Source organism: Camelus bactrianus, chromosome 32, assembly GCF_048773025.1.
Source record: "Camelus bactrianus isolate YW-2024 breed Bactrian camel chromosome 32, ASM4877302v1, whole genome shotgun sequence".
NCBI lineage: Eukaryota > Metazoa > Chordata > Mammalia > Artiodactyla > Camelidae > Camelus > Camelus bactrianus.
In genome coordinates this window covers 1,987,948-2,003,719 of record NC_133570.1, presented here as the reverse complement: position 1 = coordinate 2,003,719, position 15,772 = coordinate 1,987,948, and the positions used below count along the sequence as shown (strand labels likewise).

At 53.6% G+C, this 15,772-nt stretch overlaps 1 protein-coding gene across 1 annotated transcript in view; it reads right to left on the bottom strand.

Moving 5' to 3' along the window:
• TMEM132D (transmembrane protein 132D) overlaps positions 1 to 8,083 on the bottom strand; it is a 529,280-nt gene extending 521,197 nt beyond the window's left edge. Inside the window, exon 1 of the mRNA XM_074356215.1 lies at positions 7,689 to 8,083. Within this exon, the coding sequence (XP_074212316.1) occupies positions 7,689 to 7,767 (79 nt within the window). The 5' untranslated portion in view covers positions 7,768 to 8,083. The remainder of the gene's footprint in view (positions 1 to 7,688) is intronic.
• Positions 8,084 to 15,772: the final 7,689 nt, after the last annotated feature.

Below are 15,772 nucleotides of genomic sequence, written 5' to 3'. Positions count from 1 at the left end.
GCACCTGGGGGGAAACAGCTTTAGGGCCTCAGAAGCCACATCTTCCACCTGACTCTCTCCACGGCGCTTTCGCAGTACTTCTCAGGGACGCCAAGGCACTCGGCGAAGGCTGCGGAACCCAGCGGACACGGGCACCGCCGTCGCTGAGAGCGTCGCAGCTCAATGAAACAGAGGCTTCGTGCATCACCGATGTCACAGAGGAGAAGAGACCTGACTCCGATGTCACGGAGGAGAAGAGACCTGACTCCGATGTCGCGGAGGAGAAGAGACCTGACTCCGATGTTGCGGAGGAGAAGAGACCTGACTCCGATGTCGCAGAGAAGAGACCTGACTCCGTGCTGGACCTGCTCCTCTGGCTTTGACCCTGCGCCCTGTTCCCAGGCTTTGTCTTGCTAGCTCTGCACTCACGTTAAGATACAAGTTGCAGAACAGAGAGTAACAGTTGTTTTGTTGGAGGCTTTTGCACCGCGAGCTGGCCCACGGGGACGGCTGCAGGAACAAAGCATTCCTGCATGGAGAAGGCTGCACCAACCAACCACACCCCCTCCCCTGTTGAAGGGTGGGGCGGGTAGTATTAAAGGAGCCTGCACTCTGACTGGAGCAGGACGGCTCTCCAAGACGTTAGTCTGCCATCCTCTCTGTCTGCCGGCTTTCCGAATGAGTCGCTATTCCTTGCCCCAACAGCTCGTCTCCCGGTTTACTGGCCTGTCCTGCGGCGAGCAGAATGGGTTTGGACTCGGTAACACTAACACCTGGACACCAAGACGCAGCCCTTTTGGAAAAGGCCTTGCATATGAACTCTCCGCCGGTACTCTCTGGCCCAGGAATTAAACAACCGTGGCTCTCTCCAAGAAAGCAACTCAAAGCCAAGACCACGCACAAAGATAATTACGTCCTTGTAAGGGCGGAAAACTATAAATTATGTAATTGTCCAACAGGAGCTGAAACTTCTAAGCTACGACACAGACATTAAAAATATATTCGTGATGCATTTTTAAATCGTGAGGAAATGCTTATATAAACATCTGAACCCAAAAAAGTCAAAAACCAATTATGCGTCCCAGAGACAGCGCGAACACAACGGGTTTAAAAATTCATAGAAGCAGCAGCTAGAACGAAAAGGCATCAGAATGGGAGGCAGTCGTCTCTGGGTAGCGAGATGATTTATTTTTACCTCTCCTGCGCCTCTCCTGCACGTCAGGATCACTTTGAAGTAGCTTACAAAAAAATCAACGCGCTGGTCCAGAATAAGGAGGCCAGGAAGCCGACAAGAGAGACAGAATGGGGAAAAGAAAACAAAGCCAAGGATGAAGTTGAGTCACAAGACGTGTCTCTCAAGTTCCCAGACTTTATAAATAGCCAGTTTGGCTCGGCGACTCCTAGGAGTTACAGCAAAGACAGACACGTAGAAACTCACTTAGACAATGTATGGTGCTCACAGGATGAAGTGCAAACTGCTTCTCAGGATAAACACTGCTTTTTCTTCCCACTGGTGCAAAGGCCTGAGAAGTATTCCCCACCCACCCCCACCAATGCCGTCTCCCTAATTCACTCACGCTTGTCGTCTGACATCAGAAGTCCAACCCACCAATCCGTGTGCCTCTCAGAACCCAACTCTCCCCTTTTAGAAACAGGAAAAATATTTGTCAGCCATTGCTCCACACGCTTCTCCCTCATTCCGTGCAATTTCACCCACCCTTTTAGTTGACGTGGAAGAGGCCACGTCGACCCTCCCCTCCCTCAGGGCCCGTGGGGAGCAGCTAAGCGGATGCATGAGGGGGTCACAGGGACGGATGAGGGGGTCACAGTTCGGCGAGCCCCAGGGCAGGTTCTGCAGCTCGCTGGCCTGGGAGACGGCCACACACTTTCACAGCCTCACATCCACTCCTCCACCCCAATGGCAGTCCTGGAATTGAAGTCTACGTTTTAGTCTCTTTTAGGTATCACTCCTGATTGCTGCTGGCAAAATGAAGGCTGAGAAAAAATTAAAGAACAGAATGTTCATGTATTCATTCGTTCACCAAACCACATCTAGCCGCACGCATCCAAGCTGAAACTCCCCGGAAACCCCTCTGCATTCGGGCTTCAGCAAGCCTGGCACCGTGGCGGGTCCTTGCCTGACACGTGGATTTGCTTTACGTTAGCAAATACAGTCACCACAGGCAGAACGTGCAACCGCTGACAGCGTGGGCCCCGGCATCAGAACTCAAACTCCCTCCATGCTTAGCTGTAAGATCTTGGACAAGTTAACTTCACTTCCCCGAGTCTCAATTTCTGCCTTTATCAAATGGGGTTAATCAAAAAGCTGACGCCGTGGGGTGAGTCTGCAAATTCACAAAAATCATTTCCATCCATCACTCAGCCCAGTGCGCAGCACGCCATCATCACTCTGAAATTCCCTACCATTAATATGGACCAAAGTATTCCCCGCAGCACTTTGAATTACAGGAGGAAAAAAAAATCCCAGCAGCCAACCATCTCACGGCGGCACGAAGTTTCTTTCAGCAACAGTCTACAGCCTCAAGCATCCTTACACATTCACGGAACCCCGCGATGCCCAAAATCAAAGAGGGAGAGAAAGTCACGCAGAGGCTGCCTCTACAGGTGCTGCCAATTTAGGAGAGGAGACAGAAAATAGGTTTAGAATGTCACCCCCGGGGAAAGCTGAAAAGTGCCCGCCCCCCAGAAAGATACCCAGGTCCAAACCCCTCCAACCCGCGAATGTCACTATATTTGGGGAAAAAGCGAAGGGGTCTTGCAGGTGTGATTAAAGTTAAGCTGGGAGATGGTCTGGGTAAACCCGGTGGTCCCTAAACGCAGCCATGTGGACCCTTCTAAGGGGGGGGGGGGGCAGGAGATCTTATACACAGAGAAGAGGAGGTGTGAGGACAGAACCGAGGAGGTGGGAAGACACCAGCCTTGAAGCTGCAGTGACGCTGCCGGGAGGGAAGGCCTCGGGGCAGAAGCTGGGAGCGCGCGGCACAGCCCGGAGACGCCCTAAAGCCACCTGCCACCTTAATTTAGGCCCAGAGACCCTCCAGACCCGTTCAAGAGTGAAGCTCTGCTGTTTTAAGTCCCCGCATTGGTGGGGCTTCATGGCAGCAGCCACAGGAGACGGACAGGCCCTCTGGTGCGGATCCGTCCGCGCCCTCCCTCTGCTCCCCAGCGCGGCCTGCGAAGGGGCAGCCGCAGGATCACCACCTGCCTGGACGATTCTGGGAGGGACAGAGGCGGCTGTGCTAACCTCAGCAGGACGGCAGGCATAACCAGGGCAGGCTGCAGATGCCACCACGGCCGTCCTGACCACTGCCTGTCCCTACCCTTCAGGCAGGACCAGCAGGTCCACTGCCCGCTCGGGCCGGCCCCACGGGCCCTCTGTGGACCCGGGATGTGTACGCGTGTCTGCTCCCTCCCGCGCGCACACACCCCCGCCCTGTGAGCACCAACCCATCTCTCAGATGCTCGAAGTCAAATGCCCAGGTTTCCGCATCCAGAGATGCTCGCTCTGTGCCTCCAACACATCACAGTTGCAAGTTTACATTCCTTTATAGAACATTCTTACATAACGTATAATTACATTTTTATATAATCAACATTTTTCTCTATCTGCTGTATAAACTGCCAGCTCTGGGAGGGCAGTAACCTGGTCTGGGCGGGTCTTTCTACCGCGCTCCTTACGGCCAGCACAGTGCGGGGTGTACCGCTGGTGCTCTGAAGGCAGTCACGGTGACACAACACGGAAGGGGGAGGGACCGAGGAAACCAGAAGAGGAAAGGAAGAGGGAACGGAACAAGCAACTGTGGGGTTTTGAGCTCACGACTTAAAACCACCACGGAGTGACGGTCTGTGCACTTCACAACCTAGAGGGATGACTCTGTAAACTGTCCTGGGTCTAAGGACACTTTAGCACCTCCCTAACCCCGTGTCCTCAGAACACTGGCAAGCGGTTCCTGCAGAGACCCCTGCTCATTGAAAGCCTGTGGCCTTCAATATGTGTTAAATGAACACATTTTATGGCTTTATGGATGAATAGATGGATACACGGATGGAAGGATGGATGGAAGGATGGATGGATACATGGATGGATGCATGGATGGATGAATGGATGGATGGAAGGATGGATGGATGCATGGATGGAAGGATGGATGCATGGATGGAAGGATGGATGCATGGATGGAAGGACAGATGGATAGAAGAATGGATACATGGAGGGACGGAGGGATGACAACTGGTTGAATAAATGGGTGAATGGATAAATGGATATATGAACTTAAAATATAGGGTGAACAGTAAACCCAAAGGACCTTAAGGCCTTAAAGACATCCTGTAATCTATATGCCAATTAACTATGTACATTCAAATGAAAAAACAGAGAGACAGACAGCAGCATTGGCTTCTGCAATGAGGCAGGTCTGGAGCCTTTGTTTTGCCTTCCTTCGTCTCTTGGCTTTCAGAATTGAACTAAATCAAACAGATCCTGATACTTCAAATTCTAACTTTCTATGCACATAAGCATTTTTTTTACAAAATCATATTTAGTACTTAACTTTTTAATTCAGAGAAAATGAAACCTTATGGTCTCCCTGCTTCCTAACCTTTTAACTTTGACAGGGTTTAAACGTAAGCCGTAAACTCTAGTCTCTGACTCTCTGTCTGTTTCTGTCCCTCTGTCTCTCTCTCGCTCACACACACACAGCAACGTGCTCCCTCCTGAATATGTCTTCCTCCCCTGAGAGCCTGTGCAAGGTGTCACTGTGAACCAAAGGCCCCTCCAGTCCAAGGCTGGGGGAGGACACTTCCCAAAGCAGACGTGATGTTCAGCCACCCGGGTGCTTCACTTCCGACCTCAGGGGGACGCAGTGACGTTAGAAACGCTCTGCAAGAAGGTGCCCCAAGACAGCCAGTGCCCAGGAAGCGCACAGCACAGCCCGGAGACGGCCCCGCACCCGCAGCTCCCCTCCCAGGCCCTCTGAGTGTCTGCTGCTCACCGGCATTTGCAAGAGAAAATAGCTCTGGGGGTGCAGGTAAGGGTCACGACCAGCATCCCAAATGTGGCCCCTTCTCGATTCTGTACGTCACATCTACCTGGCTCTCTGCTCATCTCTAGTCTCACTCATCTGTCTACTGCCCTCCACTTTCCATGCTCCCGCCCCCTCCCAGGAGGTGAACAGCAACACATAAAGACATCTGCAAGCCTGCCCAGCTGTGACCTGCCTCCCGTTCCCGACGGAAGAGCAGACCCTCAGCGTGAGACGCAAGCTCTCTGCCAACCCGGTACGAGGCCGCTCTCCAGGAAAGGCCGCCCGACCACGGGGCAGGGGACACTTGTAGTTTCACAGTGGTTCCTAGGTCCCAAGGGATGGAAGTGCAAGCACTGAGATTTTATTTCTATTTGTTTTCCAAAAGATCTCGACGAGCTTGCTCTGTGACCCACCAGTTCCTGCTCATAAAACTGAAACGTGGGTGAGGTTCCAAGACCCGAGCCTGGCATTAAAGTGTGCACATCTGTTCATTCGAAGCTTTGTGTTTGAAAAGCATGAGACCACTACGGTAAAAATAATGTGCGAACGCACGTATTTAATAGTTGGCAATAATCTCCATTTTTCCATCCGACCCGGACAAACGAGGCACTTTGGAGTGTGTGCCTATGTATATGTTTACTTACAATTAAAAACCCTCTTAAATGTACTCCATATTCGATTTTTCAAGCTGGTTTAGAACTTTCATATGATTGGAGAGTCCATGAGGGGAAAGGAATTTGAGAAAGAACTGAATGGTCCTTGTGTTTAGAAATCACATCTGCGCCATGAAACTGGACACAACCGGATGGCTTCTAGGGGCGCTGAACCCTTTCCTGCTCTTCGACGCACTATGGCACTGACTTGCCTACCGTGGGCTCGGGAGTCTGCAAACTGCTGGGTAGAATCCCCAGCCCATCACCGCTTCGCTTCTGAGCACCTGGGCTGAGTTAAGGGCTCTGAATTTAACACAAAATATGTCCTCGGCTGGGCTGACACCACCATCTCCCAAGCTAAGACCTCCACGTCGGAGTTCCTCATTTCCAGGACCTCTGCAGTGTTTCCACTTGGAAAAGTTCAGGCGTCTCAGGGGAAACAGTTCTCTTCCACACGGCTCAGCCTAATGAAGAAATCAGGACAAGAACTATGTGCATAACCGAGGAAACACAATAGTTAGGCCGTGTTCGCAAAGCTATTCTGTAGCTTCTTGTTATTGCAGCATAAAAGCACCGGAGCCTGGTCCTAGGATAAAACCAAGTGACGGCCAATAAACAGCACGCCTCGGAGCAGCACGCAAGGCCGCTGGGCTGCTGCTGCTGCTGCGGACGTGGGCTTTTTTGACCTCACGTCTGCCTGGGTTGGATTCATTGAATCCATCAACCTTTCCTTCTGTTTTCTTGTGCACATCGCAAATCCCCGAGGCTCCAGTCCCCGGAACGGATTCTAGCTCATAATTAGGAGACGTGAGCCCATTACGACTGCACTTGAAGAGACAGCCAGACAGGGTGGGCACCCATCCCCCTCCTCCTCCATCACGCCAGCACAAAACCCCGGCGTGTGAACTGTCTATTGTCAGATCTAAAGCAACACAACCTCGGCGATGCCAGAAGAGCCCAGAGAACAGAAAATTCCTGTAATTAAAAGGCTCTGTGCATGATAATTGGCTTTGAAGTTTGAGAGAGATCGCATCTCAGAAATCTTCTCAGAAAAATCTGTTTACAGGGATTTGGGGGCACACACTGGAGACGGCGAGGATGCTCTGCTTCTCTGCTAATATATTTCTCAGTAGGCAAGAGACTCCTGGGGGGAACCGCACATAAACAGAGTCCTGATCAGTCAGGAGAAAGAACTGCTGGTCCTTCCTACAGTCTCCTCTGGGAATCAAATAATTTCCCTTCAAGGAACCCGTGTCCTGAGCTCCCAGACTTGCTGTTCCGATGACAGAGATGGTGACAGAAGGGAAGGCAGACAGAGGGGAACCCCTGCCCTCCTCACAGCTGCAAGTCAGTGGCCCTGCTGCGATGACTCAGGTGACAAGTGTGGTTTCAACTCCGCGTCCAACCTGCATGGATGCTGCCACGGACCAACGGCCACGGACGGCAAGAAGAGAGAAACCTGCCCCTCAGACCTCTCTGAGAGAAGCTCGGGCCCACCTCTCAGGGGCTGGCCGCACGCCGCACGCCCAGCTGCCCAGAATGCACTCAACAGCGTTCCCTCACACAGGCGCGCTCTGGAATTATCTCCTAAGAAGTCTGAGCCAGCAGGAAAAGTCAAGCCCAAATTCCAGAAGCTTTCCAGGAGGTCCTTTCAATCGCTTCCTCTGGAATCTTGCTCGGCCCTCCCAGTGCCCACCTCCCTTTCCAAGGTTCTTCACGGCCCCCTCCCCGAATGGAAAATGCTGCTGAGTGGGCAGGACTCTCCTCCCTCAGCAGCCTCGCCTGGGGCCTCCCACCCAATACCTCTTAGGAGGCACCTGCTGCCAAGGGGCCGCGGAGGACCTTGGCTGTCGCACGCGCGCGCGCACACACACAAAAGCGCGCGCACAGAGACACAGGCACGCGTGCGCGCGCAACCTTCCTCCTGGCCACCCCCATCCACATACACCCTCCCACACCCTCACTCCCAGCAAAGTTAGTCCCGGGGCCAGAGGTGGCGGCGGCGTCCCCTCACCTTTAGAGAAGAGGGCGGCCAGGCTGATGAGCACGGGGGACCAGTGGTGCCACAGCGTCCCCATCTCAGAAGCGCACATCCTGGAGACCCGGAGCGCGGATCCTCTGCTCCCCGGCGCCGTCTGGGCGAAGAAGACACGGGCGCCAAGCCCCCGGAGGGCCGGAGCGGGGCGGGCGGGCGAGGGAGCGCGGGGCTAGGGGCGCGAGCAGCCGCGGCGCCCTGCGCCCTCCTCCCGCCAGTCCATGGCCGGCCTGGAGGCGACACCGCGCGCCGCTCCGGAGTTGCTCTCCCGAGTCCAACGCGCGCGCAGGCAAACCCCACCTCCCTTTCACCCCCACCAGGATATTTTTATTTTCATCCACGCGGATTTGTTCCTTTCGGTTTACCCAGCGAGGATTGGCCCCCAGGTAGCCCCCAAAGGGCGCCTCCGGGAGCGCGGGGACGCAGGCGGCGGCTCCGGCGGGGCTAGCGCGGGCGGGCGGCGAGGCGGCGGGGTTGCGGTGCCCGGGTCGCGGGCGGAGGCGGCGCGGGGGCCCGGGGCCAGGGGACCCGGCGCCCGGAGCTGCGCGGGGCGCCCGGGCGCCCGGCTCCCATCCCGCCCGCCGCGCCCCGGGGCGCGCGCGCGCGCGCGCGCCGGCGCCCAAAGTTTGGCGGTGCGCAGCCGCTCCCCGCGCCCCGCCGCCCGCCTGGCCCGGCCCGGCCCCGGCCCCGGCCCGGCCTCCGCTCCGGCTGGCGGGGCCCTAGGCGCGCGGCGCCCACGGCCGGCTCCGGGGACGCAGGGCTGCCCCCGGCGCCCGGGGGAGGCGGGCCAGCCGCGCGCGGAGGAGGACCCGCCGGCCCGGGCACCTCGCCGCCCGCGCGCCGGCCCCGCTCCGCCGAGACCGCATCCGGCACGGACGCGAGCGCCACGCTGCCCCGTGCGGGCTTGGGGTTTGCCTGAAAATTTGGCTTTTTTAAAAAAGCCCCACCCTTTCGGAGTGACAGCTGTGAGCCCCAATCCGCACAGCGGATCCCGCCTCCCCGGGTCTCCACCGCCCCCGCCCCCCGGCCTCCCTCCCCGCGCGCGCGTGGGAGGGGGCTGTGCGAGGCGGGCGGGGGGCCGGCCTGTCCGCTGGCTCCGGGAGGCTTGCGCCGCCGGCTCTTCCAACAGGTGTCAGGAAGGCCATTTGCCTCCTCTTCCTCTTCAAAACTCAAGTTCAGGGCACGTCCTCCAGCCGAGGGGTTTCTAAGGCTCTCCGTCCGCCTGCCTGTGAACACACGGTTGACTGTAGAGGGGTCCTCACCCCGCACTCCTTCCCCCAACCATCTCAGGGTAGGAGGGCCTCAGACGTGCCATCCCGAGGGTCGTGCTGCCCTCCCCCACCCCCAGCCCCCATCCTGGAATGACCACCAAGTCAGTGGTCCTAAAAGAATGCCATCTTGACTCCCCGCTGGCCCATCTGGAGCTGGGAATGGATCCCTTATGCGCCAACGTGGCCCTGAGAAGGCAAAAGATAAGCTCTTCCGGTATACTTCCTGGAAACCCTGATTAAGACGTCCCAGAAGCTCAGACCACAAGGCATCGGCCTGTGATTACTGCCCGCGGGCTCCTTTGCTCCACGCGAGCCTTTGGATTCATCAGATCAGAAATCCGAGGGAAGGAAAACGGTCTGAGTGTTTTTAAAATATTGGAAACCACAGCCAACCAAATCAAATGAGGTGAACGTGCCTCCGTAGGTAAAAATGGGTCATTATCATTTGGCCAAGGGAGCCACAGGTGTTTTACTCTTTATGCCCAGGGTTGCAAAAATATACCAGAGCTTTCAGTTTGTAGCCTTCAACGTTTCAAAAAGATTGTCTCTCTGGGTTTCATTCTCTGTGAGATGTGCGATTTACTTTTCTGAATGTGTCTGTCTTTCCCTTTTTCTTTTATTTCTAGATAAATATTTCTGCCTTTTCTCTTTGCGTCTCTCTCCTATGAAGTTCTAAACAGCTAATGCCTCAAACCACGTAAGAGGTGATGTATTTCAGTGCTTCTGAAAGTTGACGACGTCCCCACATCACCTCGGATGCTTGTGAAAACGTGGCGTCCTGAGCCCTCTCCCCTTCCTCCTGAGCCTCAGGCATCAGGTCTAGGTGGGGCCCGTGGGGCCTAAGAATCTTGCTTGCCTGACAATTTCCACGTGGCGCTGCTGCTGCCCTTCCACGGACCGCTGGGCTCGTCCACTGTGCCCTCCACCTCAGCGACAGGGACCCTGAGATTGAGTCCTGGGCTCATCCTCACCAGGCCTCTCCGTGGTAGAGCCAGTGCCTGCACCAAATGCCGACTCCAGGCTATTGCAATCGGTTTTCAGGTGAACTGAGTCTATTTTAGAAAAGTTTTTCAAATGCATTGACTAGGAACAGATAATCCTTATTCTTGATTAAAAACAATCATTTTATATATTCTCAATCAAATTGAGGGTTCCCCCCCTCAAGAATTGCAATCATCAGATACCTTTTGGGGGGAAGTGGGTGGCGGGTATGTCCCTGCAGAAGATTTTTCTCTACCTGCATCCTCAGGACAAAAGGCAACTGACAGATGTTAAACTATTTCCCTGCCGTGCACAGTTGGCTGGACAAAGTTTCTTCTGCTGCTTGGTGTGGGTAGCTTTCGGGGAACTTGCAACTCCAGATACCTGAACAGTGACTGAAGTAAGAAGCAAGCCTGGCTCCTCACTCTCCCGTGTGCTCTTCTAGCGAGGGCATCTCGTTTTCCGCGGGTAATTAGCACAGCTAATCCTGGGAGAAGTAGGCTGAGGCTTGCCAGGGCTTCGGTTACGTCCCATACCTCTGGGACGACTTCCCACCCCGAAGCGTCTGCCTTGTCTCTCTCAAATTAATTGTGAGAAATCTGCTTTCCTCCAAGAATATGTGTTTCATCTACAAGGCCGTAAATCAATTTGTAAGCCTAATTTTGTCAGTAATTAAATAGCACTAATTGTTCGTGCTGTGTGCATTAGGCTTTTGCACCAGGCAGCTTTGGTTGCGGTCTTCCCATAGAACACAGCGCTCTCCAGAGAGAACAGCTTTGTCCGGAAGATGGTCAAGGTGGAACTCCAGCGTTGAAGGGAACTGTCCCTTCAGTTGGAAGAAGCTTTTGGGTACCACAGAGATGGGGCATCCTTTAACACTGAATTGGTCCTGCTCCAACCCTTCTGATCACATGAAGGAGAAAGGCTCAGGCCTGAGCAACTCTGGAACAATCTTCACAGTTGCCAATGCCTTGACTTTTAAAACAGAGGACACCTCTTTCTGCTCAGAGTGACCATGTCTAGCTAGGATTTATTAACATCAGTTTATTTTACTCTGATTATTAATTAATGGACGTCTTGGGTCCCCTTTAGTTGCCTTTTCAATTAAGTTACTTAACGTTTTTCAAAGGATGGGCTGATCTCAAGAACGTTAAATCACTACTGATTGAAGAAGATGACGTGCGTCACCTCCCCTCCTCCCCATGACGAAGCGCCTGAGATGGTGAGAAATACCTGGAGTTTGGGAAGCAGGGGGGTGACCCATAGGCTGCCGGAGTAGTCCCTCCTGTGGGCGTGGCAGGGCCTTTCTGAAACGTCTATTCTTCTCAACTTCCCCAAATTCAGATCCAACGACTTGTCTTTTTCAAGAATAGGGACAGCGTTCTGACGTGGCGGGCACAGAAGTCGTCAGGGACAGCAAGTGCAAAGGGCCTGAGGTGTGAAAACACAGGGAGGATCAGAAAGAAGACAGTGTCTGCACTGAGTGAGCCAGGGAGCATGAGGGAGGAGGTGAAGGCGGGGGGGCGGGGAGATGACAGGGGCAGAGCCTCCACCTTGTGGGGGTTGGTGTCATCTGTGTAAAGGAACTGGGAGCCAAGTCACCTTTCCAGATGCCCGGATGTTCCCGTAGCATCGAAGAGGCAGGGCAAAGCATGCACACCAGCCTCCCCGCCCCTTCCGGAGCCCCCGCCTTCCTGCCTTCACAACTCCCGGCCTCTGTGTGGCCCCGGGGCGCCAAGGAGGCTGGTGAGCTAGGAATCCCTCACCGCGAGCCGGGATGGGATCTCTGTCCCCCCGGGGAGCTGGTTTGGGCTGGTCCCCAGCACGCTGAGTCGGTCCCTGGTTTCCTGTCTGATGTCTAGTCCCCGTGCTCTAGCTTGAGAATACCTCTGTTCATCCCTTGTCTAACAGGTGCCCGTCGCGCGGCGTCTATGCACGTCCTGCACCAGCTGAGGTCTTCCCTGGGGCAGAGAAAACGGGGCGGCGAGGTGGAGCGGCACTGAAGTCCAGGCCCGAGCTGGAAATCTCCAGATTCCAGCTGCCGCCCCGCTGGGAGCTCCTGCCTCTGGTTCTTTGGCTGCTGCTTTTCAGTCTGGTTTGCACAACGTTCCTCTGTTGGGGGTGGACTGTCGGCACACAGTCAGGACGATGGGGGGTGACCGTCTGAAGGTCTTAATCCAGAGAGCATCCTTCCCAGAGAAGGATCCAGCCCCTGCCGAATCCCTCAAGAGCGCTTGATCACAGACAAAGGGCAACGCTGGCATCCGCATGGCCCGAACGGCGGTCCCAGGCTGAGTCTGACACGGGGAAAGGACCCATCTACTCTTCTGAGCTCAACCGCAAAGGGTTTCTTTAGCCCCTTTGAAATCAGTGTCTCCAGTGGGCTGGGGAGGCTGGGTCCTCCATGTACAGACACCTTTGTCAGGGAGTGAATTAACCCCATTTGTGGACGTTTGAATCAGAGAGACACATCCCAGGGGTGCTATTGAGGAACATGGCTCCCTGTCCCCGGCCAAAAAAAAAGAAAAAATGTTTATGAAAGTAACACAGAGAGTGTTGATCCTGCCCTGGGGACCTGGCAGCGGCCACTGAGGGAAACGCTTTATCGGGCAATTTGTAGAGGTTGCCAACATCAAAGAGAGAGACAGCGCGGCAAGTTGTTACAGGCGAACAAGCCACAGCTTCAAAGCCGGGATCTGAGGACATTTTCAACGGCCCAATTTGGAAGGTACTTAAGGGTGCTTTGGGGAATTAACAAAATGGAAATAATAGGGCTGGGAAGACTTCTGGCTTAAAAAAAAAAAAAAAACTGTTTTTCCCTTGTAATAAAAATCTGTTGACCGAGGAAATCAGGTGCACACTCCAGTTTCCTCCCAGCGGCTAACTTTCCCCAGCCGTATAGAGTGCTCTGCTTGGGGTTCCAGTGACTTATTCCTGTCCACTTATCTTCCGCAGGTACGTGGGTACCAGCCGGGACGTAGGGTCCCCACCTCCCAACAGCCACAAAACTCTTTAAAAAGACCATTTCTGACAATTCTCAAATACCAGTTTTCCACTGTGTCAGGAGCTCTCTGGTGTTTAAATGGATCAACACGGGAGACACCCAGTGTGATTCAATATGATCGATGATTTGTACACTGATTTCTGTCTCATCCTACGAGAGGTGTCCATCTCAAAAAAATGACCAATGGCGTCGGCGAGCTCTTGGGGCCTAAAAGTAAATGAAGTGGCAGGAGTTGTCTCATCGCAGGGATGGTTTAAGGGATCATTTTCAACAGTTACCCCAAAATAGTAAAATATATGTGACGCTGGATAAAGGTTATTTTTGTTGTTATTTTAATGTGTCAAAAAAGGCTGAAAAGCAGTGCCCGGAGATGGGGCTCTCTCAAGCATCTGCACAGCCCGCAAGACCTGCGTCCGGGGCGCCCAGGCAGCTGGGTGCGCTGCCGCTGGGACTCCCAGCATCCGTGGACCTGCAGTGACCCCTAGTGCCGAAGAGCTGGCAGCTCGAGACACCCGTTTTCCCATCTGGGTGTAAAGGAGTTGACATCGCCCGCTGCAACCCACAGCCACAAGTGGTCACGTCTTAATTAGTCAAATTACATTTTAAAGAACTGGAAATGTTTCTTATTCCATCATCTTATCAAGCAAAGCGGATGACCAAGCCCCTGCATGGTCATGAAGGAAATCCTGACTCTGGTCCTGTGAAGTGAGAGGCGTGGGAGTCCACAGGGGTCACCTCGCGCCCTGTGCCCTGCTAAAAATGTGAATAACAACATCGTGGGGTTGACTGAAAAATGAAAACATTACCGTTTTAATACCACGTGAACTTGGGCTGTTTAAAAATCTGCCTAGCAGCGGATCCTTTTTAAATGGGTATATGCACCCCTGTTGGTGTTGCAAACGAACGTTTCCAAGCAAGAGGTTGCTGGCAACATCCTCCACTTTCTCAAGAGCTGCATGAGAACGTAAGATGGCAAAGAGAGCCGTACATGTGATTTAGAGACGAGTGGGTTTGTGAGCATCGCTGACAATGGCGGGGACCACTTACAACAGGGAACCTGAGAGCTGGGGCATCCTGGCCATGTCCTGCTGCAACCCTCCCACGCTGGGTTTGAGAAAATGAAAACTGGAAAGAGGGAATTCATGAACTTAGTTACTGCTGCCTTTTAAAGACACTGCCACGAGGATACAATAATTTAGAAAGAAATCTGAGCGTAAATCAGTTCTGACAGTCAGAATTGGCCTCTGCTCGTCAGCATTTTCAGCTGGATCTGGAAGTAACCCCTGGGGAGTATCCGTTTGCAGCTGTTATTCAGTTACATGTTTCAGATAAACAAAAATTATTGGGGTTTCTTTTTCTTTCCTTTTTCTCTTATTCTGTACTGGGACTGCCATGGTAATGACTTCTGGAAAAATCTGTTATGAGAAATCTGGGCTTCAAACAAATCTATTTATCAAACAGTTCAAAATCTTTCCAAGCATAGCCTTCAGAAAGTTACAGTTTGGCTAGAATTTCAATGCTGGAAAAACTAGGGTTGGTGACACATTCATGCATCTCGACTGGATACTTTTTAATAACTAGCAGCTTCTCAAACCATCTACCTTGTTGTGGTATCTGGAAGTGCTGTGTTTCCACTACAAGACGGTGCCTCTGGTCACGATGACTGTCTGGAGGTGGCACCTAAACCTGACCCGTCACAGCCCTGCCCCAGGACCTTTGCACCTGAGGGAGAGGGAAAAGCCATCTCTTTTTGGATACCTGGAATATGTGATGCAAACCTGCAAAGCTGCTGGTGGCGTTGCCACCACCACGTGACCTTGGGAAGTGGAGGAAGCAACGGAAGGAAAACAGATGCAAGAGACAAAGTCTCGCCCCCTTCTAGTCCCTAATTCTGGTCCTCTCTTGCGTTCCAGGAAACACCTTCATTTCCACATAATCTCCATTTTTTTTCCTAAGCTAGTTGAGGTTGAGTTGCTGCCTCACTACCAGGAGATCGTCTTTCATCTCTCCTTTAACCTGACCCACTGGTTGGAAAAATCAAGTTAGCTCTTGTTACTCTGCAGTCGAACCCTCCCTCAAGTCCCCACAAAGCCCTCAAGGCTGGACAGTGGGACCCCTCCTCCTCCTCTGCGGCTTCAGCCAGGGGCCGCCTCCTCCCACGCGCAAGCCCCGCCCCCGGCACAGAGCCTCCGCCCCGACTGTTCCCTCCGCCTGGAACGCGCTTCCATCAGCTCTCCGTAGGACTGGCTTCCGCACTTCCTTCTGGTCTCTGCTGCGTATCACTCAGCCTTCCCTGGACAGAGTAAATAGTAACCCCTGTCGCTTTCTATCCTCTGTCTGATTCTGCGTTGTGCTTGTGTCATTTCTCAAGCCCTGAATGCGCTGCTGGTTTACTGTCTGTCTCCCCGCCTGGAATGTAATCTTCCTTGAAACAATACCTGTTCTGCTCACGGCGCTAGCCTCACTGCCCGGGACACTGCAGGATGACGCAGCCCCTCTGTGACGTTTTAGAAATCAAGTGATGAATTAATGACTTCTTCTCCCCTGCCCTCTGTGTGCCCCAGTCCCAGAGAAAGTGTGTTCTCCATCCAGTTGAAGAGTCCAGGGTTTGGATAGTATTTACCTGCTGTCCTTTGTCAGAACCACTGGTCAGCTTAATGAATTTAACATCGAACTCCAGCTTGGAGCTCAGTTAATCAGACCACTCATTGCACAGGCAGGGGAGCACCCCGAGAGCAGCAGCATGATTTGACTGTATTTTTTTTCCAGTGGGGGTGAGAGGAGGGTTAATATGAAACTCAGCACAG